At 36.5% G+C, this 23,716-nt stretch overlaps 2 protein-coding genes across 2 annotated transcripts; one reads left to right on the top strand and one right to left on the bottom strand.

Moving 5' to 3' along the window:
* Positions 1-257: 257 nt before the first annotated feature.
* Positions 258-14,016, bottom strand: LOC139133965 (ornithine decarboxylase-like). The gene is made up of 13 exons (XM_070700789.1): positions 13,839-14,016; positions 12,014-12,150; positions 11,551-11,722; positions 10,299-10,395; positions 9,641-9,717; positions 8,482-8,654; positions 7,787-7,921; positions 7,042-7,207; positions 6,497-6,674; positions 5,829-5,962; positions 2,415-2,541; positions 2,038-2,125; positions 258-1,306 (listed from the first exon to the last, which is right to left on the bottom strand). The coding sequence occupies exons 3-13, from the start codon at positions 11,650-11,652 to the stop codon at positions 1,117-1,119; spliced, it is 1,467 nt and encodes a 488-aa protein (XP_070556890.1). The 5' UTR covers positions 11,653-11,722; positions 12,014-12,150; positions 13,839-14,016; the 3' UTR covers positions 258-1,116.
* Positions 14,017-14,796: 780 nt separating this feature from the next.
* Positions 14,797-22,821, top strand: LOC139133964 (Krueppel-like factor 10). The gene is made up of 4 exons (XM_070700788.1): positions 14,797-14,953; positions 18,135-18,401; positions 19,139-20,255; positions 20,561-22,821. Exons 1-4 carry the CDS (start codon positions 14,903-14,905, stop codon positions 20,842-20,844), a joined length of 1,719 nt encoding a protein of 572 aa, XP_070556889.1. The 5' UTR covers positions 14,797-14,902; the 3' UTR covers positions 20,845-22,821.
* Positions 22,822-23,716: the final 895 nt, after the last annotated feature.

Raw genomic sequence — 23,716 nt, 5'->3', positions numbered from 1 at the left:
ATCACCAATGTCCCATGGACCTGGTAATGTATTAACTTGAATGGAAATGATTGGACCAGTTTAATGTCTTATTACACATGAAAATTACACAAATTTTGCAGATTTTTGAGAAAAATGCCAAATTATATGGAAGTGCACAACTAAATCAACAAGTCAGACATATGTGTAGTAATTTACCTGTCGGGAAGCCCTTAATTATCGTCTACTGAACCTTGCTTGTTCAGGTTCTATTTATTAAAACACCGGAACCCAAAATGTTTGATGATGCAAAAATGATTTATTCAATTACCTGGTGACCAAAACAAAGTATCAAGAGAATTTGACATGCACTATATATAACATTACAAACTGGGTAAGTTTTGTATTTGTAATTCATGATTCAAATTGTATATTGAATGCAGTAGTTTGCTACAATGAAATTTGCATCTCATCATAGCAAAGCAACATTGACAAGCAGACTGATGCCTTCTTTAAGGGATCCATAACATTTTAAAGTTTTACCATTTATCAACAATAAAGTCTTTTAACTACTTGTATCAGAGAAATTTCCAAATAATTGATAATAAATATCTTAATTTGGTGAAAATATTTGTAAAATAATATATGTAAAATACAACTTTAATCTTTGGAATAAGTAAGCACTATGTAGCTGATACGCTTGTCATGAATGTTATTTTCAGTAATAATGTTCCACAACTAATCATTGGCATCATGTCTTTCATGGTGACAAAGATCATTTTACTGGTAATATCTGGTACATTGTAGGTTACAGTCGATTTAGAAATATTATGACATCTCAACATGTAATGACAGTTTCAATGGAAATCAAAATGTACTCTTTACAAGGAGGGAAAATTTCAAACATGTTGCAATGTTGATGTAAACTTAATTACAAATTTCAGCAGATACAAAAACCCAATCAGGTTATGGGTGGAGGCCGGTTTCTTAGAAGTCGAAAGCATTTCAATATTATAATACAGATTGACCATGGACTTGCACATATAAATGATAAGATTAGAAGATCTGAAAGATGTATAACTTGATAATATCAGATAGGCATGTCAGCTGGGAGGATAAACAAGTTTTGGAATTGGATTTCAGTTTGCTAAATGTTTGTCAGAATTCTGGTCCAATTGGAATTGGCGTCATAGCCAGGGTGGGGAGGTTGCATGCTCCATGGAGTTCCCTTTCTGGGATAACCATATCCGTTCCACTCTTCAACATTTGACAGGTAGTAGTCTCAGAGCTAATGCTGTTGCTTCTTTGGAATTTTTCATTCTTTGGTAGGAGTGGCTTCAGCAGTTTCCTTTAATAAATAATATAACAACATAAGGCAAGGGTTCAACAGTTGTAACAATAAATAAAATACACCAAATACATGTTTTGGTGGTTACAGCCGATTTTACTACACAGGTTTCAGTTGGTTGTCCATCATATCAATCATGTAAACTGGAATGCACTACTGTACAGGTTAATCCGATACTCTGATTTTTGAAGGGTGAACACTGACCAGATCAGCTGGACAAGGACAGGTTAAACAACAGGGTAAAACTTGCTGTACTATCAGGCAGACTGTTGTATTTTTTAATGAAATGGGCAATTTTAAGGATTATTTTACATAATGAAGAAACTGGGAAAATAAGAAAAATACACCCCAACCCCCTTGGAATGGCTTTGTATACTTTCTCAGTGGAAAATGTAAAATTGACGTATCATATTCAATCTTTAAAGTCAAGTGATTCAAAATTCCTCAACACATGTAAGGACCCTAGACAATTACTATTATAACTAAACAAGTTTCCATTCTGTACAAATGAGAAAAGACTCTTAGAGTCTTTATGGACATTTTTAGTGAAGGGCCCACATTCTTGTGGAGATCAGTTGTTTGATGTTTGTTACAAGTTATGCTGGAATATGTTGTGTTGTTAAGTTGTTAGTGACAAATGAACCATGCTGGAACACATGGCTCAACAGGATAAGGGTTATGTACACATTTTATGAAACAGCTGTTACAGACAGCTGTTTTGCAGGACTTACCAGATTGACTCCGTTGCAATGACGTAACACTTGGGTTTCGGAAAACCATTGAAAGTAGATGCAGCACACAAGGTGTAGGCCCCCATGTCTGCAACAGAAAAAAGTATTGTCTCTCACATCTCAGCTTCATGAATATTGTCACACATTCAGGTGCTTTCACAAGAAATTTTATTCCAATGATTTACATTTGTAAGATCTTTGATATTTATTGTTAATTCTCTTAAAATTATAATGCCTAAAGCTGCTGTATTATGACAGTGATGTCACTTTCAACCTGACAACTTTACTGCAGTGCAGTAACTGCAAAAAACCCACGCATGTCAGCAATTTTACCTGCTATGCAATTCACAAAACCAAGGAGTTGTGCTACAACCTACCTTCAAATACAATCCAATCGCCTACGTCAAGTTCTGGCAACATGCAGTGTTCCATGATACGATCTAAGCCATCACATGAAGGACCCCACACACTGGAGGAGTACCTGGGTACCCCTGGATCAACTTTCTGTACTCAGAAAATGGAAAATATGATGATTTTAAGAGCAGCATGGTATAAGGGGGTGATGAATGCTTAGCTTGTGGAAAATAGAGATAACAAGTCATCGTTGATGACACAGTCCCCACTTGTTAATGGGTACTTTGATTACATGTCCTCAGAGAGGATAGAGTCCTCTTCTTTAGGTCTGTGATAAAAATACTTTTGAATAAATTCGCTTGATACATGTCTGAGTTGTAGTTCAGGACATGAAAAAATCGTAATAAAATGGCCACATGTCGGCCATATTGGATCGTATCACAAAGCAAATCGATGTGCATATGTATGACAGAGGTCAATGTCCTTGTACCAAGTTTGAATAAAATCCGTTGAGATATGCCTGAGTTATGGCTCTGTACATGAAAAAATCGTAACAAAATGGCCGCACGGCAGCCATATTGGATCATATCACATGAAAAATAGTGACAATGTCACTGGTCGCTCCCATATAGTTATCAAAACAAGCTAAAATCAAGCTAAAAGATTTTTTTTATCACAAATAGAAACAATTCCCCCAATAAATAAAATTATACAAATTTCACCAGAATTCGATCAATATCTTACTGACGTCACCCGTAAAACCTCTACACTAAGTTTCAACTCAATCGGACGTGTGGTTTCAGAGTTAAAAAAAATTTTTGATCAAAAATGAAAAAAATAGCCAAAAAATGCAAATATGCAAATTTCACCACGATTTGCCCGATTTGAGAAAGGTCACTCCTATGCACTTCCATACCAAGTTTCAATCAATCAGACTTGTGGTTTCAGAGAAGAAGATTTTTTGACCAAAATGGGAGAAAATTACAAAAAAATTCATGAAAAATAGCAAGTCCAAGATACTGACCCAAGATGTGCACAATCATTTCAGGTCAGCCCAAAGTACTTACATGCTAATTTTTCATCTAATCTGCTCAGTGGCTATTGAGATTTTCAATAAAATGTAAACTTGTAAACATATATACATATGGCTATGGGAGCTAACAAACGACCAATGGTCGACAGAGCTCTGCTGTGTTATGAAGAGAGCAACGTTTTGTGACATATGTATTGATGAAGAAGGTTGAGATCTTTGATAGCTCATTTCAGGATGGCCTGACCTAAAATGGCAAAATTAGCTGCAAAAATACAAAATTGATGATTTCATCATAATTATGTATAAAAATGTATACCAAATATCAAAGCTATCACATGAGTAACTTTTGAGAAACAAATATTTTGACCAAAACGGCAAAAACTGACCCAAAAATACAAAATTGAAGATTTCATCAAATTTCACTATATCACACTAAGAGAACCCCCAGGAACCTGTATACCAAATATCAAAGGCATCAGACAAGTAGTTTTTGAGAAACACATTTTTTGACCAAAAATGGCAAAAATTGCACCAAAAATACAAAATTGCAGATTTCATCATATATTCTGTATATCATATTTAGTTTATCTGTAGGAACCTGTATACCAAATATCAAAGCTGTCAGACGAGCGGTTTTGATGAAATAAATTTTTGACCAAAAATGACAAAAAATTCCTTAAAAATACAGATTTGCTTATTTCATCATAATTTGAACAAATCCAAGTTGGGCTATCCCTAGGGACCTGTATACCAAATATCAAAGCTGTCAGACGAGCGGTTTTGATGAAATAAATTTTTGACCAAAAATGACAAAAAAATTCCTTAAAAATACAAATTGGCTTATTTCATTACAATTTGAACAAATCCAAGTTGGGCTATCCCTAGGGACCTGTATACCAAATATCAAAGCTGTCAGACGAGCGGTTTTGATGAAATAAATTTTTGACCAAAAATGACAAAAAATTCCTTAAAAATACAGATTTGCTTATTTCATCACAATTTGAACAAATCCAAGTTGGGCTATCCCTAGGGACCTGTATACCAAATATCAAAGCTGTCAGACAAGCGGTTTTGATGAAATAAATTTTTGACCAAAAATGACAAAAAAATTCCTTAAAAATACAGATTTGCATATTTCATCACAATTTGAACAAATCCAAGTTGGGTTATCCCTAGGGACCTGTATACCAAATATCAAAGCTGTCTGACCAGTGGTTATGAAGACGGAGATTTTTTACCAAAAACGCCTTTTTTGGCACTAATTTGCATATTTTTGGCAATGACAACTTCATTTGAACAAAATCTCATCTACAGCCAATCATCCATGTACACACCAAATATCAAGATGAAATGTGCAGCGGTTTTGGAGTTTTTGATGTTGACGGACAGACATACAGACATACAGACATACATACATACAAACATTTTCCTAGCCTATAAGAATAGCTTCCATTGCCATATATACATATGGCTATGGCTATGGGAGCTAAAAATTGACGTACCAACTTAGAATAAAATCAGTTGAAACATGCCTGAGTAATGGCTCTGTACATGAAAAAATCGTAATAAAATGGCTGCCTGGCGGCCATATTGAATCGTATCACAAAATAAATCGACGTGAATATGTATGACATAGGTCAATGTCCTTGTACAAAGTTTGAATAAAATCGGTTGAGATATGCCTGAATTATATATAGCTATGTACATGAAAAAATCGTAACAAAATGGCCGCCTGGCGGCCATATTGGATCGTATCACAAAACAAATTGATGTGCATATCTATGACATTGGTCAATGTCCTTGTACCAGCTTTGAATAAATCAGTTGAAACATGTCTGAGTTATGGCTCTGTACATGAAAAAATCATAATAAAATGGCCGCCTGGCAGCCATATTGGATCGTATCAAAAAACAAATTGACGTGCATCTGTATGACATATGAAGTAATCCTTGTACCAAATTTGAATGAAATCGCTCCAGGCATCTCTGAGATATCTGCGTGAACGGACGGACGGACGGACGGACGCACAGACGGACGCACACACGCACGCACGCACGGACATGACCAAACCTATAAGTCCCCCCGGACGGTGTCCGTGGGGACTAATAAAGCTACCATTCTATATATCTAATTTTGCGAATTAGGTGGTATACCATCATGAAAATTCACAAAAATCATTTTGAAAAGTAAATCAATTTGTAGTGCAACAATATACACAAATATAAACTGACAGCTGACAAGCAAGGAGAACATTCTTTGTAGTATTATCTGTCGGTATGCTGTACTATGCTGAGAGACAATGAGATCAACTGAAAGCCTTGTAGGATTCTGTTATCATAACAGGTTTTCATGGTGCAATGCAACTTTCTTTGGAAAATCTACTGTATGAGAATTGCCAACAAACCTTGATAAGTGAGGGTATGACAGTGGCATGGTCAAACAGGAGGCAGTTGAAGGAACCGTATACACCATCGTTGCAGTAATACATGAAAGCTGGCTCATCACTCTGACTTGGTGCAACTGTGTTGGACACTAAATCTGTACAGAATATAAATGAAATCATGTATTAAATGCATTTAATTACAGTACACCACGCATCTATTGCTTCAATACAATCAACGTACAACTAAAGTCTAATTTTGAAGCACACTTTGAGGGTTGGTTGCTAGGAATTGTCTACAAAATTAAAACCATAGGACAACTTTCTATGGGATTTTCTTGAAATGTTGTTCAAGTGGCTTGGAAAGTGTACAGCGTCATAGTACTTCACCGATCTACAAGTTAGCTTGTCATCAGTACTTATTCTTCATCATATATAATTCTAAGTCCAACAGATTAGCATTCATCAACGTAAAGAGAATGAAACGAGTATTGTCTAAGTATGACTATATCTGGCGCAGTCATAATGAACACATGCATGTGGAGCATACTCATATACCTTGAATTGGGCACTACATGTTCAGCATTCCTAACACACACATATTTGGCAAGGTGTCAACATTTCTTCCAGATACAGTAAACAACCACAGAGGGGATAAATAAGTCAATGACCTCGGGTCAGGAGACCCTTACCTTCTGCTCCAGGAACGCAGAAAGTTTTGATGTCGCGAGCAACGGCACGTTTTGCAATAACATTTACGGTGAGTGTGAAGGCAGAAGCTACAAAGTAACGTCCTGGTTCAGCAATAATACGAACACCGCAGCTTTTGGGGAAGTACTCCTCCAGAGCCTGGTTGATGCACACTGCCATCTAGTGATGAAAGAGAAGAAGGAATTACCATCTTATAGGTTTCAAGAATGGCTGGATCTTGTCATTTCTTGTCAATCTTACTTTTCAGGTTCCTGGGTAAACAAACTTACTATCTCTAAAAAAACATCTAACACTTACAAGTTGACTTAATTTGTATGGACATATTTAATCATACGAACAAGGTGTCAAGTTGAACAAGACGGTACACAGTTAATCATAATATATTATAATTACATCAACGATGTTTCAAAGGATGCAAAATTTGTAAAATATTCCGAGCCAGTTTTCTTGCCTGTAATGCAAAGCCTTGCAGCCGCGTTAAGTGTTTACACAACATTGAAAACAAGATTTTTATAAATTTTTTCACCTCTTCAAATGTGATTGCAGCAGATACTTGGCCAGGGTAACCACCGCCAATGTCCAAGAGTTCAAAGTTGAAACCAAGCTGTTGACCATAGTCAAAGACCATTCTAGAAGACTGGATGGCTTCAGAGAATGCTGTAGCCTCTCTGCAACCACTCCCAACATGGAAGCTGAAAAACGCAGATTTCAATCAGTCAGAGCTGGTACATATCTACTGTAACACATGTTACATATCTGGTGCAAATCCAGTACCATGCTGTCAGATTGTGTGTAAAGATTTGGCTCAGAACATATGAGGATCTGGTGAAGTTCGTTTCATTGGTTCATCAATGAGGGCAAGTTGTCATCATAGCCAATCTAAGAAAAAAGTTTGTCTATTTGAACTTTGTATGTCCAGAAATTTTTTGACTCTAAATCCTTAACTGTTGCATTTTTAATCCTCTTTCTCCCAAGTGGTATTTATTTCTATGGTTTGTCTATGGAGCCCGGTAGTAATAGTATTAATGAGTACAACACAAATACTTGGCAATAGCTGCTGTTGGTTTGGATGAAAAGGGAAAAGGTGACATTGTGAGAGGCTCCTTTTGCAACATGATATGAGATATGTACAATGGGAAAACAGACGGACTTTGTAAGGGGTATTGTACTTCACTGAACTTAACATTACAATCAACTGCAGTGAACATCGCCAAAGGATGACGCAGCCTAACAATTACTATCAATAAGGAAAGGAAACTAGGAAAAATTACCTGACGCCCACAACATTGAGCCCAAGTTCCTTTGCAACTTTGAGGAGATGGGGTGTATGATGAGGGTGGCATCCATACTTCAAGCCAAGCTGACATTGTGCAGTGGAATCATCAGTAAGGATGCGTAACACCAACCTGAAATCAATCACATTCCAGTGTCAGATCATCACGTCATCACGACATTTTTCTCTTTCATGCGAGGAAACTATCTGGAGTTAATTTCCGCTGTTCATATGTACACCACAAGGTACCATTGAAAAGTAACACATAGCTCTTCCTGAATGGCTTTAACTGCTGTCACATTTATGGAAAGCTGACATCAAGTGAATATGTCCAGTTGATTAAGGGAAATTGAAATAGCAGAAACACCATATGCCACACAATGCTTGAAATGTCAAAGTTCTAATAATACATTGCCGATAAAAACGGCCTGTCATCGGTCTAAGTACCTTCTAATTGGGAAATGTAGAGAGATCTGACTCAAGGAGTACAAACAGTATTTATCAGTTTTTTATCAGCAAATTATTTATTTTGGAGGTAACTTCAATTTGTCAATTCTTGATGCTCTTCTGGCTATTGTTGTGTTACGTAATATAGCTTTAAGATGTGGGAAAGGGCTAATAATTGACAAGCACACCTTTTTTGGGCAAATCCAACATGTAATCACTGTTGAGGTAATAGATATATATGCTTACTTAGCATCAGGGTAGAGACGTTTCACTTTTTGGAGTTCCATTTCATTGTCAAATGTCATGAGACTGACATCTCTCTCAGCAGCAAACTTCAAATGAGAGTTTGGCTTGCACGGATTAGCATACACGATGCGGCTTGGTTCTACTCCCATGTCAGTCATTGTCTGGATTTCCTTCTGTGAAGCCAAAAAAGTGATAATTTCAAACCCGTTTCTTTGTATTGATGTGACAACCAAAATGTTAATGAAAAACAAGAATAATGCACAGGTTTCATAGGCAGTGCCTGGAAGGCTTGTCTGATGGAAATGAACCAATTTAGAGTACAGTGAAACCTGTCTATTAAGGACACCTTCAGGAATGGAAAAAGTGTCCTTAATATAGAGGTGTCCGTAATAGACAAGTGAAATTCTATTCAAAGTGTAACTTTCCGTTTGATAAACCTGTCCTTAATAGAGAGGTGTCCGTAAGTACAGGTTTCACTGTACATCTAGAAGGAAAAGTACACTGCACGGAATATACTACGCAAGTTCAGATTTTGAAATATTTCTCTGTTAAGACTTAACATTAAGTTAAACAATTTACTTCAGCTATCTGAGGATTACTGTCACTAGCTAAACACAAATTTATTTTTTTTAAAGTCAATTTCTGTCACCATAAAAAATATAATACAGACTATTTTTTTCATATTTTCCCCACTATTTTGATCAAAAACTGTAGGCTATGAAAAGTTATCCATTTGCTCCAAAGTTATCATCTTTAGTTACAAAAAAATGGAAAAATCTTGCACTAGAATTTTTGAGGGAATAATTATAGCACTCAAAGGGTTAAACAATGCAAACAAACTATTTGCAATGGACGTTTTATGAAACAATGTGAACAGAGAAAACTACTAGATCAATAACAACAGATTAAAACCCGCAGTTGGTCTTATTCTGAAAAAAAAGTCTGCTTGATATTAAATTCATTCACCTAAAATAAGGAGACAGAGAAGAAATGACAAGTGAATGTGCATACTCAAAGTTTTGACAATGTCCATACACACAGCTGCTTAGAATGTTTTTTCTTTCAAATTTCATCCCTTTTCCTCCATTTTTTTGGAAACTATATTTAAAGGCAGATTAAGACAACCCTCTGCAGAAGAACATATCAAAGATCAACTCACCTTGCTCGCGCAGTCAAAACCAGTTCCCAAACCAGCGAGAACTTGAAGAACTGCAGGAGTCTCATTGCATTTCACAGCTATTTAGAAGAAAGACAAATAACTCATGTAGAACACTGAAATCACTTTTTAAGGTGAACCTGTATATAAGTGAAAATTACAATGTAGCATTAAATTAGCCTCCTGCTCAAAAACATGGAAAATTTTAAGGCCAGATTTTCCCAATTTTCATAAAACACATGGCAGTCAAAGAAATGATGAACCAATCCTCATCAGTTCACAGGAAGCCTATTTGATCTTCCATGAAATGTATCAGTTTGTTGTCTATTGTCTGATACAATCTGAGAGTACTGACTTGCAATCAGTTGATCTAGAAGAGGTATCTAAGAAACAAACCTAATGCCCCAAAATATGATAAATTTCATGGCTTTATGATTTCAAGTGTCAAATTCATGGGCAGTCATAATTATACTGTTTAATCTTGATTCTGAGTTTAGAGTGAATTGTTAACTATCCTCTTTAAAGACAAAAAGCTTGCACAATCCGCACATCTTTTTACTTCCTTTTTTCAAATGATAATCTGTAGACTACCAAGAGTGGTTAGAAATCCATAAATTGTTAACACACAATGGTAATATTGCAAATTAAAAGGAAAAGTTACCATAGAAAGGTTCCACTCGAGGCAGCAATACCCTCCACTTTTCATACTTTCGTACGATATCCCCAAGGTCCAATACAAAGAAGGCATCATCAGTTTCCTGTAAACATGGACATATTTCACGATGATTTATTCATACTGACTGACAAACTCTTGTTTATCAGAAGTGGAAGTCTTACAAACACGAGTTTACTGATTCTTTTCTCACTTGTGAGTATAGGCCATAAAATGACAACCTCTACCAAAGGTGGTACATTTTGGATCAACAATAACACACCACCTATTCGTATATTCATCTTTGGTATTCATAGGCCCTTCACACACCTCTTATTCAGTTAAAGAAGTATTGTGCTCAATCTTGTTATTTTTAACAGTTGCTGCGTTAATGTCCTCAAATAAACAAATATAGTGATATGCCAAAGTGGAACTTGGGAAATGACACGGAAATTGAGTCTGGTGCAGCACCTGGCCCCTTTCCAATATGGAAACAAGAACATCATTTGCATATCACAAGCTGTGTTGAATAAATATTGCACTTTGGAAATTTATTATGGCTAAATTGGGAAGTAGAAAATTGTTTTATAGTGTGAATCATACGTTGAACTCAACAGCTTCCCTCTTCATGCCTAAGGCATTATATCAGTTTGTCATATATCATTTTCACAATTAACAAGTTTCCAAAAAAAATAGCCTATAGCAGGTACAAATTGGGGGCTTCTCTCATTTTACAAATACAACAAACTCAAATGTATGCATACACACATATAACATTGTAAAAACAATTTTGTTTCTGAACTTAAAGTTTTTATGTTCTTTCACATGAAATTTAGTGTTTTCGAAACTAGAGGGTCAGTATCGGTAATTTTTTTTTTTTCTTTATCTTTGTTTTTAACTACAGTTTCTTGTTCTACTCCCAAAGCATGTTGAGATGCACAGTATTCAGCTTGCCAACCGAATTTGCACACACGTAGATTGCACTATCACTGTTGAATTCTTGTCAGGACCAGACTTCAATGTATAATCAATGACAGTGTGCATATAGGCACTGTGTTGGCAAACTAAATAGTAACTGTTGAACATGCTTTAGGGAAAATAATGACTTGCAATTGACGTATGAAACAAAAATAGTGGAAAAAGTAAAAGGTTACAGCTACTGGCCCTTTTAATTTCAGTAGTGTCAAATGACCCTAAACACAAACTTTATGTTGTCCTCATTAGATACCTTGCATAAGACAATTCTTGCTGTTTGTCTTACCTCCATTGTATGGATGGCCACCTTGTTAGCCACAATATCCCGAACTGAAGTGCAATCACTGGTAACATCAACACCAATATTTTGTCCAATCATATTCTTCATTTTGAGTATTTTAGATGGAAACAAAAATAAGTGGGGACCCTGTCCAGGAATCTAAGAAATACGCAGTAAGCTGGAAAACAAACCAGTATGTTCATTAGAAATATTCTAGGGACAGCTTTAATTGATTTAAAAGCAGCGAACCATACCAGTGTTCATGAAATAGGTTATTTGGAGAGGGGTAGCGGATACAGACATTTCCTAGAGCAAGAAGATTTAACTTTGCACACTTTGCGAAGATCATACATCTGAATCAATTAAAACTTTTAGTTACACTGTTGCAGTTATAAGTAATAAATTGCAAACATGCAAATGATGGGAAACTATTATTGATAAACTATGTCAATGTAATGAAACTACTTACACAGCAAACTCAAAGAGTTGGGTTTTCAGCAAATATCAGCTAGGATCCCAAGGTGCTTCAAAGTTGCAGTCTAGCTGCTCACGGTAGAGGCACAGCCCTTCAGGATGCTTGATGTATAGTTTACTGCAGTGCCCACCCTGGAAAGAAAATGTAAATTTCTTGAAAACCGCATGCTATAGAGTTCTTTGAACTTTGTCAATATGCCCAAATATTCCACATTTTTAATTTTCCCATGTTATACCGATACCAAACTGCGGTCTTAACCCTGCCAAGTTCATATGTCATCTCCAGGTAAAGTAGGTTAAAAACAGTGAGGTATACCAGATCCATTATGATGAATCGAACAGAACTTGAATATCTGTAGGCCCCCTGAATACTTAGTAGATCCTGTTGATTGATTTAACAAACCAAACCTGTCGTAACATGGAATCAAGTAGCTAAAGTACCCCTAAATTTGGCTCAATACCACATTTTACCGACTTGACAGAGTAGAAAGTATTACTGTCTGGCAGGATTAGGGTTAAAGTGAGTTTTTCGATGCATAGCACTGGAAAAAACAGCATATGAAATTCTGCCTTCTTGATAATGTGATCTTTATTCCCTGCTTCAAGAATCCAGACATTTTTAGGTAAGGTGCCCCCTCCTACGTCACATTCCATTGCCTCTTTTAGGCCTCTGCCACGAACTTGAAATTCTGATTCAGAGGGAAGTTATATCCAGGAAGTACATGTCTGACTACTACTTATGGGAAACCCTGTAGCAACCAGACATTTGTGAGACCATGGCAAGTAATTTTTGCAAAATATTAATAAAGTCTTGTATGATTTCATCAGTTGCACTTGTTTGTAATCTCATGGAGAATGGTTTGAAATTCCTTCTCCCAAGTCCACGCAAACGTATTATGCAACAAATCCAAAATACCGTAAATCTACAAGTTTTAGAATGTTACAGTTCCATAATACTTTTTCTTCTAGATTGGAAAGAAAGATAGCCATCTCCTTACATAATTATTCTAAATGCAAGTTACATACTGCATGCTTGTGTTTACCGTAACGATAACAGAGTAGATACAACTCCCAAGTCTTCGATGTAGTACTATTACAGTGGTTATCAGAGAAGCTATGTATGTAATAATGTATTTAATTTGTGTCCACGCCCCCGCCGGGCGAGCACGTTTTGGTTTTGGCTGTAAGCTAGACTCTTTCACGGTATTTCTCTCGGTTGTGAAATAGTCTCAACATCTTGACAAACAGAGTCCCCTCGTTCAGAAAATACTGATGATGTAAATGGGCCTTCACAGTGGCTGAAACATGCTTGGATAAGCGCCAACCCCATGCGAAAGAAGCCTGCACATGCCCGTTCGAAAAAATGGCGTCATGACAGACTCGACAGCGGTAACAGCTTGTCTTGAAAGCTAAGGCGAATTATGGATGATAAAGCTGGATTATGGTAATCGTGCAATGTAATACTCCAAATTTATAATTCACAATTCAAACGTGGCAACAGGACCCCTCTGCTGGTCCACTGATAATGCCAAACATTTCAAGAAGCCATACGAGTATGAAACGGAAAGCCATACAACAAACGACATTCCAATGAATATATCCATTTAAATGAGTCTTTGTCGAAAAAATGCCAAACAAGCCCGTTGATACACTGAATTTGAAGTTTCGGTTACATACAAGTATTAAATATCGTGCGACATTCTCGAGACCGTACAAAAATGAGTATGTCTGCGGTCATGCTTTCAATGAACATGCAGTCGCCACATTTTCCAAAATTTTCAATGGCAATTATAGCCATGTTATACATCATTCAAACTCACCTGGACAGGTAATTCCCGCACTTGGTAGCTCCTTCTGCTTTTCGGGGGAATTTTGGCGAAATTTAAAAGCGAATAATCTTCAAATTCTTTCTGAAAAGATAGTCAGCTATAGTCGCAGTTACACATTGCCGCGGCGCGTAAATGACAGCGTGGTAACGAGAAATATCATGTAGCGCCGATTAGTAAGACAGCTCACTCAGGCGATAAATATTCGTAATACGCGGCATCGCTGTGTGGGAAGAAGACGATTTTAACATTTATTTCAGAATGTATGCTCACCAAAATAATATTTTTATTCATATTAAAAAATCAAGTACTTTGAAAAAATTCAGGTTCATGTGTGTAAAATATATATACCTCGTAATATCAAAACTACTTTTTTACATTGCCAAGTCCGCGGCAGCTATAAATAGCAGCCGTAGCCAACGCCTGTTTTATTTCTGGCGGAGGGATATGTTTCTGTCTACATCTCAAGATGTGGGCAACGGAAAACGACGTGAAACCACGAGATTTGATTTTCTATTGCGTAGTAGTACGTCACAGTTATTTGCGCGCCAAGCTGGGGTCAAGGGTTAATAAAATTATGCATGCGACCGGGGGTCATGTTAGTTTTCAGTAAAAGTGAATAACAATCGTATTTTACACCATATTTTGTTTCCCAGCATCTCTCAACCGCACAGTGGATCGACGTTTCGCAAAAACGTTATAATAATTCCTTACAGAATTTGTTTTGTTTACATCTATATGCAAATTACACAAAATGTTTGCCTACAACCGCCTTTCCCCTACCATACATTCAGCCAGCCTTTCTACACGCGCTTGAGCATGCCGACATCACATGTACACTAAGTATGCCACGCTCCTATTGGTCTAAAGAGACCACCGTCTCTAACGTGATTGGTCAATCCTCTCACACACCCACAAGATACGCGTGAAACTGTTATGAGAGCAATGTGTGTACAAAAACACACCCGATGGATCATGCATCACGCAAATAAAATACTGACATTTCGTTTCTCACAGTATAAACGAGTCACAGCTTCTTTTTATTTCGTGAAGACTACATGGATTTTGTGCCACTATCACCACCACAGACCCCTCCTGAACCTATCTGTGTAAGTATATTTGTCATTTTATCGTAGAACAGCCTCAATCAATGCGTACAATACATTCAATCATTCTTGCGAATTTCTTGTGGCCGAGAGCTTTTGATCAGCTGTATGTGTATGCAGGGCTGCAGTTTAGCCTGGTCCTTTGTTGCTAACATTTTGTCTCGCAGACATCGCAGAAGGAAAATTTGTTTTCTCGTCACTACACGTATGTTTTTGTTATTTTTGACGGCTACTTTGGGCACATGATAACAGAGATGGGGCAGTATGCTAAAGGCAATGCAAGTACGGAAGTGCGTACCTCACAAACAGCTGTTGTGTAAAAGCATCTTCACTGTACACCTTGGTACCTATGTTGTACGATTAGGAAGGGGCGTCTCACCTCAGTAGCCATCATGTGATGATGCAGAAATAATAAGTCAAATAATCAAGACCAACTTTCTTTTCTGTCTGTTTTTATGTAATTTTGTGTGCTACTAGAATTAAAAACCCTTTCCCTTTCTTATATCGATAAACTACTATTATGATTCTGATCAACTCAACACTCTTGAGTCTGAGATAACAACATTATATCTCGCCCCTCGCCATGGTCCCCGATGAAATGACTGACATTTTAGCCAATCAAAATGAAAATTGCGAAAATGATAATATCTATCGAATGTTATCCATATAGCAACAATTAGGAAAGCTTTAATTTTTCAGAGTTTTTTTTTATTTTAGACTTCAATTAACTGTAATTCCCTCAGTTTTACTCTTCGCTGATTTAGTTTTGTACACTTCAGGTGCGCGGATGTCCACATTTCTCACTTACTCTCAAAGGGGGGGGGGGATCCAAAAGCAATTGTACTTTCGTGTTTTTTTCCTCCTTTTGCAACAAAGTCCATTATTTTTCGGTTTGTGTGTTCAGAGACGATTCATCGCCTGCGTAAGCAAAAGCAGTCATTTAAAAAGTGCAAATTGTCGCAAACAGCGGTCATTTAAAATGTACAAATTGTCGCGGAAAAGTATTGTTTAAAACAAATCCAAAATGTTTCATCGGGCCTCTGCATGTTAACATTGCGTTCAGTTTAACCTGACCTTCAACTTCAAAAAGTGAAAGATGAACTTGGAAAACGCAATGAATGGTTGTGACATGTTACCAAGGTACCGCCACACCTGCAACTGCGCACGTAGCATAGGACCGCGTCGCATCCCATTCAGTGATTGGATGAAAGAGAACTTCAGTTCCTAAAGTCGTGGCAGAGAAGTATTTTCCGGCAGTGCGTTATACTTTCTCTTTGCACTTGTGATAAATTTAAAAAATATATTAGTGAATGAATGAAAAAGTAAACAAACATTTTCGGAACTTTTGTGTATGTTCATTGAAAATATTTTTATGGTCATGTTTTCTTTGTTTTTTCCTACTTTTTACGCGTTCATTGTATTCGAACGACCTGTGGGTTTTGTTTTCTAAATATCGAAAAAGACATTTTCATTTCGCAAAACATCGTTAATTAATGCATTTTTCGTATGTTTGACAGGAAAACCCCCCAAAATACTTGTATTACTCACTCAAATAGTAAACGAAAAGATTGTGGTTTGATTTTCCATGCTCAAGGGGAAGTTGGTAGGACATGCATCCATCACATGCATTGTGAGGTGAACCAATTTGACCTTTGGAATCTACATGTTACTATTGTCATGAAGGACTGGTCGAGTGACATCATCGCATATGCTAATAAGTTGAATATGCTAAACACTATTTCAGGGTTTCAGGAAGTCGGAGAGGATGATTTCCGCACGTAGGCAGAGTACTTGTCCTTAGAATTTGGGTGTTTCTCTGCAACTGTTAACATTTTCAGTTGTCGGGAGAAAATTGAAAGGTTAAAACTAAACCAAAAGAAGTATATTGCAGAGAAAATAATTTGGTGTGAATTTTTTCCCACTTTGCAACCTTACATCACAGCATACATGTACATGTGTCCTAGATTTATTTGAACCAATAGTGTAATAACAAAGAGAAGCGGACATTGATAACAAATGGTACTTATAAAAAGTGAAGATGAGAAAATTGCTGGAATTCTAACCGAACTGAAAACTTAGTCTTCGAAGGCAAGAGGGAGAAAAGGCTATTTTTTCAATTGGGCATGATCTTAATGAAATTGTTGTGAGATTGTACGACATCATCTAATGGTACAAACTATGCCTTTGAAATATTGTTTTCTAAAAAATTAGAAAAACAATTTTGGGAACAAATGAATGATGAAATAGAAAGTAAAATTGTGTAATACAGTGCGTCACTTGTTTTCTATTTATTGAAAGGTGTGTGTGTAATCCATGGGTTTTTCCCTTTTTTACAAAAATATTCCTATTGTATGAACGTTCCTTTGTTATTTTTGTGTTGGAGTAAGTATCATGCACTCAGAGTGTGATCACATAGATGATTCAAATATTGAAGCCGTCAGCAGTACAGTTCTAGAGGTTATCCACCCATTGCATGCACCCAAATATATCAGTGACCTCCAGAAAGTTGATTTCATCAGCCCAATGATCATGCTTTGGGGGAGTGATCAGGGCTGTGGTTGTGTACAGCTCCAGGATTGGTTGAAATGAGAAAGGACTTTAATCATGCAGGAAGGGAGTGACTGAATAGGCATTTGTGATTGGATAATCAGTAGGCCAGGGTGAGCACACTACTGAATATTAATGAGTCATGAATCATCAGGCGAGCTGGAGCTAGTGATGGAATTATTGCTGCAGTCTTTCTTATAATCAAAGTGTGAAGAAAAAAATTGCTGTCTGCTGTTTCTAGAACTGAGATGTTCATTTTTAATCTGTTTATGAACAGTTCCAGATACTAATAATGAATATTTTTTTGTACTTGCATAAAAGCTGCATTGTGGAAGTCATAGTGAAGGCCTTACCTTTAGCCAGTGACCGATATATCTCAAGGTGATTTGAGTCATACAAAATAAGTACAGCATTGTAACCACGACTACCAATTGTGTGTGTGTTTAGTTGTGTGTTATCATTTACACATAATACTTGAATGTTCATGAGACAGTCTTTGTTGTTGATTTACTTCTAACGAAGATATTTTGACTTAGTTTTAAGATTTCTTTCAAGTTTTGTTTTTTTGGTATCATAACATAGATATGTCGGTAGCATTATTTTCTAATAAAAATCATATCATATATTTATCCTTCAGGAAGAGGAAGTTATTACTGAATCGGAAGTGATCAGTCAAGTCTGTCCCAAACGACCCAAAATGGACAAATCAGATTATGATGCAGTGAATACTTTACTGTCAATGAGACAGTGGTCACCACAGCGATCTGATACCAGTTCTCTGCCGCCATCACCGGGTTCCCAGGCACCACTGTCACCTGTGTCCCAAAATGGAGACGACACCATGGACAGTCTACCACTCCCTCAACAGAATAATAGAAAGAGAAAAAGATCAGTTTGTATCAATGTAAGACATCATTTTAAGTTTTTTCAATGAATTTGCTTTTGTCTGTCATTGTTATGGATTCTTAAAAGATAGAGAGTCATTTTGGAAAAGGTGGAAAAAAAATACAGAGAGCAGTAGGTGTTTTAGGTTGTCCAATGGAGCAAAGACGTAGACATGCAGACTTTAGACAAGCAGAAACAAGAAAAGTTACCGACAAATATTGAAAAGCTTTGTCATTTTGACTTTCACCACGATATTTCCCTTTTCTGTAAAGAATCGTGAACACAGACTGCCAAGATGGTATATTTAAATATCCTTATCTAAAGGCTAAGGCAATTCAATCCTGTACATAGCTATGTTCTACTGAGTTTATAAATAACTGTGCTTATCTAACCACAGACATTTACATAAGACACCTCTTTTATTTCAACCTGCTCTTTGTATTGCCAGCATACTTTTATGTAATTGAATCTGTTTACGAAACTTTTTGATTTGCACATTTATGTTCAGAAGTGTTGTAAGCTAATTTTTAGGGTTTGATGATTTCAACACCAAAGTTTGTCATGAATTATTGCTTTTGTGATTGCATTACTGCATCAGCTGAAAACAAAAGAATGAAATCCCACTGTAATCCTGACGGTAACTTGGAACAAAATAAAAAATTTAGAGCAATCACAGCAACCAGTGACAATTTGTAGAGCTAATAATCACAAAGTACATGTATCTAATATTTTCGTATTTTTCTTTCTAATTTACAGTCGCCAGAAACTCCTCCAATGACACCACCACCAACTAAAGTGACCCATCAGCTGATATTACCGGGAACAGTGCCAGTTACAACCAATGTTATTCCTCATCTTAGTAATTTACAGATTCCACATCGAGGTCCGTCATCGTTGTCATTGCCTAGTAAAGACAGACCACTGTTACTTCCGTCAAGGAGCAGTAATACACACAGTGCTGTAACAGGAACACCATTTACTTCAACTGCTGTCAATAATTGCAATGTTGTTTCAGCAACACCACTGATGCTATCATCAACTGTTGTTAACAATACGTCAACGTTAAAACTACAACTGCCTTCTCTTAACAAGACTGTACCTTCAAAGAATGGACCAGCATTGTCATTGCCAAGTACGCCAAAGTTCTCACCAAGTGCCAGTACTCAAAGTACTTTACTCGTCAACCGTGGCTGCGTTCCTGTTGGTTCCAAAGCTGCAAAGGTGCCCGTTATTAGCCATGCCAAGAGTTCAACCACTTCAAAATGCATCAATACTTCAGCTGCAATTTCAAAAATCTCTACCAGTGAAACTACAAAGCCTGCAAAAATTCCTAGACTCAGTGTTGAGCAACCGAATACGCAGAGAAACCAACCAAAGATGAGTCCTCTTGCGCCAAAAAGTTCCCCAAATACATCACATATGCAGCCTATTGCACCAGCCATGGTACCAATCACAAGAACAGTTCAGGGATTGCCAATGACAGTTTCACAAATCTCCACTCAAAACACTCCAATCATTTGCCAAACAGTCACAGCAAATGTTCCTTGTGGACAAATCACACAGCCAGTGACAAGTCCCAGACATACGGATATTTTGCCAAAGCCAGTCATGATGACAGGCGCAATTATTCCGCCGGGATCTGTCATGGTGATTGTAAACCCAACAAAACAAGACAACAACGGTTCTCAGATCAAGTTAGCCCAGATGCCGACCACAACACCAGTAATAGTTCCCAGCATTCCTCAAAACCAAAGCGCAGCAATCAGCCATCCTGAATTCTCCAGAAGAAGAAGCCATGTCTGTTCTTATGACAATTGTGGCAAAACATACTTCAAGAGTTCCCATTTGAAGGCACACGTGAGAACCCATACAGGTAGGAACTGTTATCTGCTTTATTATCAGTACAGATGTCATTTTAGAAGATAAAGTAGCTAGTTTCTCATCGAAAATTGTTTATTCTAGCAACAGTTAAAATGATAACCAGCTCTCTCTGAATGCATTGGTAACTCTGTAACTTTGAATGAATTGAATACTTTGACCATTTCACAACCATGGTTTGGCCCAAAACAGTTGATATCAGTGGTGAGTGTGGAACTGTTTATAGGAAATTTTGGGTGAACAGGTTAAGTATTGCATGAAAGGAGAGACTAACGGTATGTTTGTTTTCTTTTTAAATAGGTGAAAAACCTTTCAAGTGTACGTGGGAGGACTGTGATAAAAATTTTGCCAGGTCAGATGAATTGTCCAGACACAAACGCACACATACCGGTGAGAAGAAGTTCGTCTGTCCACTGTGTGATCGCCGTTTCATGCGCAGTGACCATCTCACCAAGCATGCGCGCCGTCACATGACCACCAAGAAAGTGCCTAATTGGCTGATGGAAGTGAGCAAATTGAGCAACATGGCCAATCAGCGTATAGTGCCAGCTCCACAGAATACCTTGAACACCAATCAGTGCTGAACTCTTTGTCAGTAGTACTTGTTGTAAATATAAGTTTTGTCAGAACTGGTTTATCTACATATTCAAACATCAGACTCTTTGATAGTCATCTCCAGTAAGTTTTTTGTTTTCTAGACCACATTTTCTATGGTCAAGTCAGATTTACTACTTAATATTTTGATGTCCAAGTTGCATGTCAGTTTCTTATCTGTAATATATCAAAACAATCCCATGTAGCAAATTGATTATCAAGGTCATTATATGAAAGCAGTTATGATTTCCACTTGTAAAGTATCATGTAGCAATTTTAAAAGACAGTTTTGTAAAGTACTGTACGCACACTTATGCATGTAACATATCACATACCTCATGTATATATATTTACAAACTTTTCAGAACAAAAAAGTAAACCTTTCCACTGTCTTCTTTACATATACAAAATAGAACAAGTAAATTTTCAGCCAATCTGAAATGAGACTATGTAGATATCTGTGAAACCAATCAGGAAGAATAGTGAGACTGAGTGGTTACATCTATCAACCAATCAGGAATGAGATCGCTATGTGTGATTCATTTTGCTATTTAGAAAGAAAATACCATCAAATAAGTAGTAACTATGAATAAGATTTTCTAAATATCAACTCAATACATCAACACACTTTTATAAGATAGTTACAGCTTTGTATCATTCAATATCAGTGTAAGAATTTTGGTATTCTTTTGCTAAACATCAACTATGGCTTGTAAAATCTTTTTCATTGTATATTTTCCATCATACATATCCAATGCAAGAGAGAGATCAAGATTGCTTTAACCAAGATTTCAGTGCTGAAACTTTCATCAGAAAAGCTCTTGCAAGAATTATTTGTATGTTTCTGTAAAAACACTGAATATTTTTATAACTTTTCAGATTCTGAAGCCTTTTACATTGCACTTTTTTGTTAATGTGCAATCATGTTTTGAAACTGTTGCAGCTTCATTTGCCGTCTGTGCAGTCAGTCCACATTTATAACTTTTGTACCAAATATTTCAAATTTGAAGGTTTTATAACTGTCAGTGTCATCACCATCAACTTTTTGCAGTTACATAAATCAGGCAGGAATATGATTAGTAGCTCATGCCAAGAGGTATTATTATCTACTATCATCACGTGATATTTGTATGTCTTGCAGACAAGCAGATAGTATTTTCTGAAGGCTAGTCCCATGACTTTGTACACATGCCAATAGTCCTGAGGTAGTTGTGGAAGAAAGGTCGTGAGGAATTCACCATAGACACTGTCATCTTAAATGTACTGACAAATTGTGTGTGCATTTCATGCAAAAAGTGGAATTTCAAGAATGATCATGAAAGCTGTTTGTGTTATTTTATACTGATATATCCATGACAACGAAATCAGGGACAGGAAAAAATACTGTGGATCTTTGTGTTTGAAGGTGGTGGAATGAAATGATCATGATGTACAAATGGAATCATTTGTATGAATTATGGTTTTTGAAAAAGTCTCACGATGATATGAAAGAATTCCTTTATCATAATGTAAGTTTGGCAGATTAGGAGATGTCTTGACTGGAAGGTTGTTCATGTGAAAAAGTCTTGAGAGAGTACAAAACGATTATGGCAGGTGTTTTGAAAGTGTACTTTTGATGAAGAGCAACTGTTATTTTGTAAATTTAGTTGTATACTTATACATGCTGTATTTTGTTGGTCATATCAGTTGGAACTTCAAAGTTTAGAAACCTATTGTGCAATTTATCATATAGATCAGGATAGGTCTGTAAATGCATTTTTTTGTGGACAGCAAATTTTTCTTTGAAGGATTTTGCCTGTAACTCTTCTTCTGAAACTGGTTAAAGCCAGAGTAGGCAACTGATATTGTCGACATGTTGAATATCATTTTGTAAACTTTTGTAGATTTATTGTTGATATATTTATACCATCACTTGTTATTTTTCACCATTCAACATAAATAAATAAATATCGTCATACTTATTGTAATACTTGTTTGATTTGCCGTTTTTTTTTAAAGGTCTCTTGCAATTACAAGTATACAAATATGAATGTTGGCCTCTACTAATGACTCATGATCTCCTGATTTTCATACTTACATTCCATGATAAACGTTGCAAAAATGAATAATAATATGCCATTGTTGTAATTATTCTCAGTCAACAAAATTACAAATTCTCGTCTTCCAACCTACAACTCTCAGGTATTCAGTTTTCCCATATAACTTTTAGTCCGTGGGCTGGAGGGGCCCACCGTGCACCCCCCCCATAACCTACTACATGGGTATTTTTTTGTTCTTTGGGATCTGCTGAACTAGAAAAAAGATGTTAACATTGGATATTTTGGGATGCACTACCTGTCTGCACTGGTTTTTGATTTGTATGTACCGCAAAAAATGGCGAAAAATGGGTAGGGGTAAGGGGTACTATATCCTCCCCTAAATTGAGTAAACTAGCATGAAATAGCACAAACCTTACATTTTTGGAAAGCTCAGATACTGCTCTTTCTGAGGAATACCAACTTTAGCAAAATTAATTTGTGTACATAGAATAGGACGACTTTAAAATGAATTTTTTTGACAATTTTGAAATTTTTTACCCAAAATACCATGTAACAATTGTGATCTACTTTTTATTAAGCAAAATTTTCACAACTTTTTGTGTTTAAATTATTTATTCCGACATATTAAACAAGAAAAAAGTGTTAACATCAGATATTTAACTATACACTACTTCTCTGGAGTCAATTTTGAATTGCGTGTATCTGTATTGGGTGTGCAAAAGCTAGGGGTAGGGGTACAACATTCTTTCCTTGATGAAGTAAACTGGCTTGAAATGCCATATACCTTATAGTTTTAGAAAGCTTAGATACTGGTCTTTCTAAA

The sequence above is a fragment of the Ptychodera flava genome, chromosome 5 (genome assembly GCF_041260155.1).
Source record: "Ptychodera flava strain L36383 chromosome 5, AS_Pfla_20210202, whole genome shotgun sequence".
In the NCBI taxonomy this organism is placed as follows: Eukaryota; Metazoa; Hemichordata; class Enteropneusta; family Ptychoderidae; genus Ptychodera; species Ptychodera flava.
The sequence above is the reverse complement of the archived record's forward strand: the minus strand, read 5'-3'. Positions and strand labels throughout refer to the sequence as shown.

Bases quoted from the DNA above. Each gene is read 5' to 3' on its own strand.
- LOC139133965 (XM_070700789.1), bottom strand. From the start codon at position 11,652: ATGAAGAATATGATTGGACAAAATATTGGTGTTGATGTTACCAGTGAT. The intron at 6,675-7,041 runs GTGAAAAAATTT...TTTCATCACTAG, and splicing joins CTGCAATCACATTTGAAGAG to ATGGCAGTGTGCATCAACCA. The intron at 1,307-2,037 runs GTAAGTCCTGCA...TATTTATTAAAG, and splicing joins ATTGCAACGGAGTCAATCTG to GAAACTGCTGAAGCCACTCC.
- LOC139133964 (XM_070700788.1), top strand. From the start codon at position 14,903: ATGGATTTTGTGCCACTATCACCACCACAGACCCCTCCTGAACCTATC. The intron at 14,954-18,134 runs GTAAGTATATTT...TTTATCCTTCAG, and splicing joins CCCCTCCTGAACCTATCTGT to GAAGAGGAAGTTATTACTGA. The intron at 18,402-19,138 runs GTAAGACATCAT...TCTAATTTACAG, and splicing joins AAAGATCAGTTTGTATCAAT to TCGCCAGAAACTCCTCCAAT.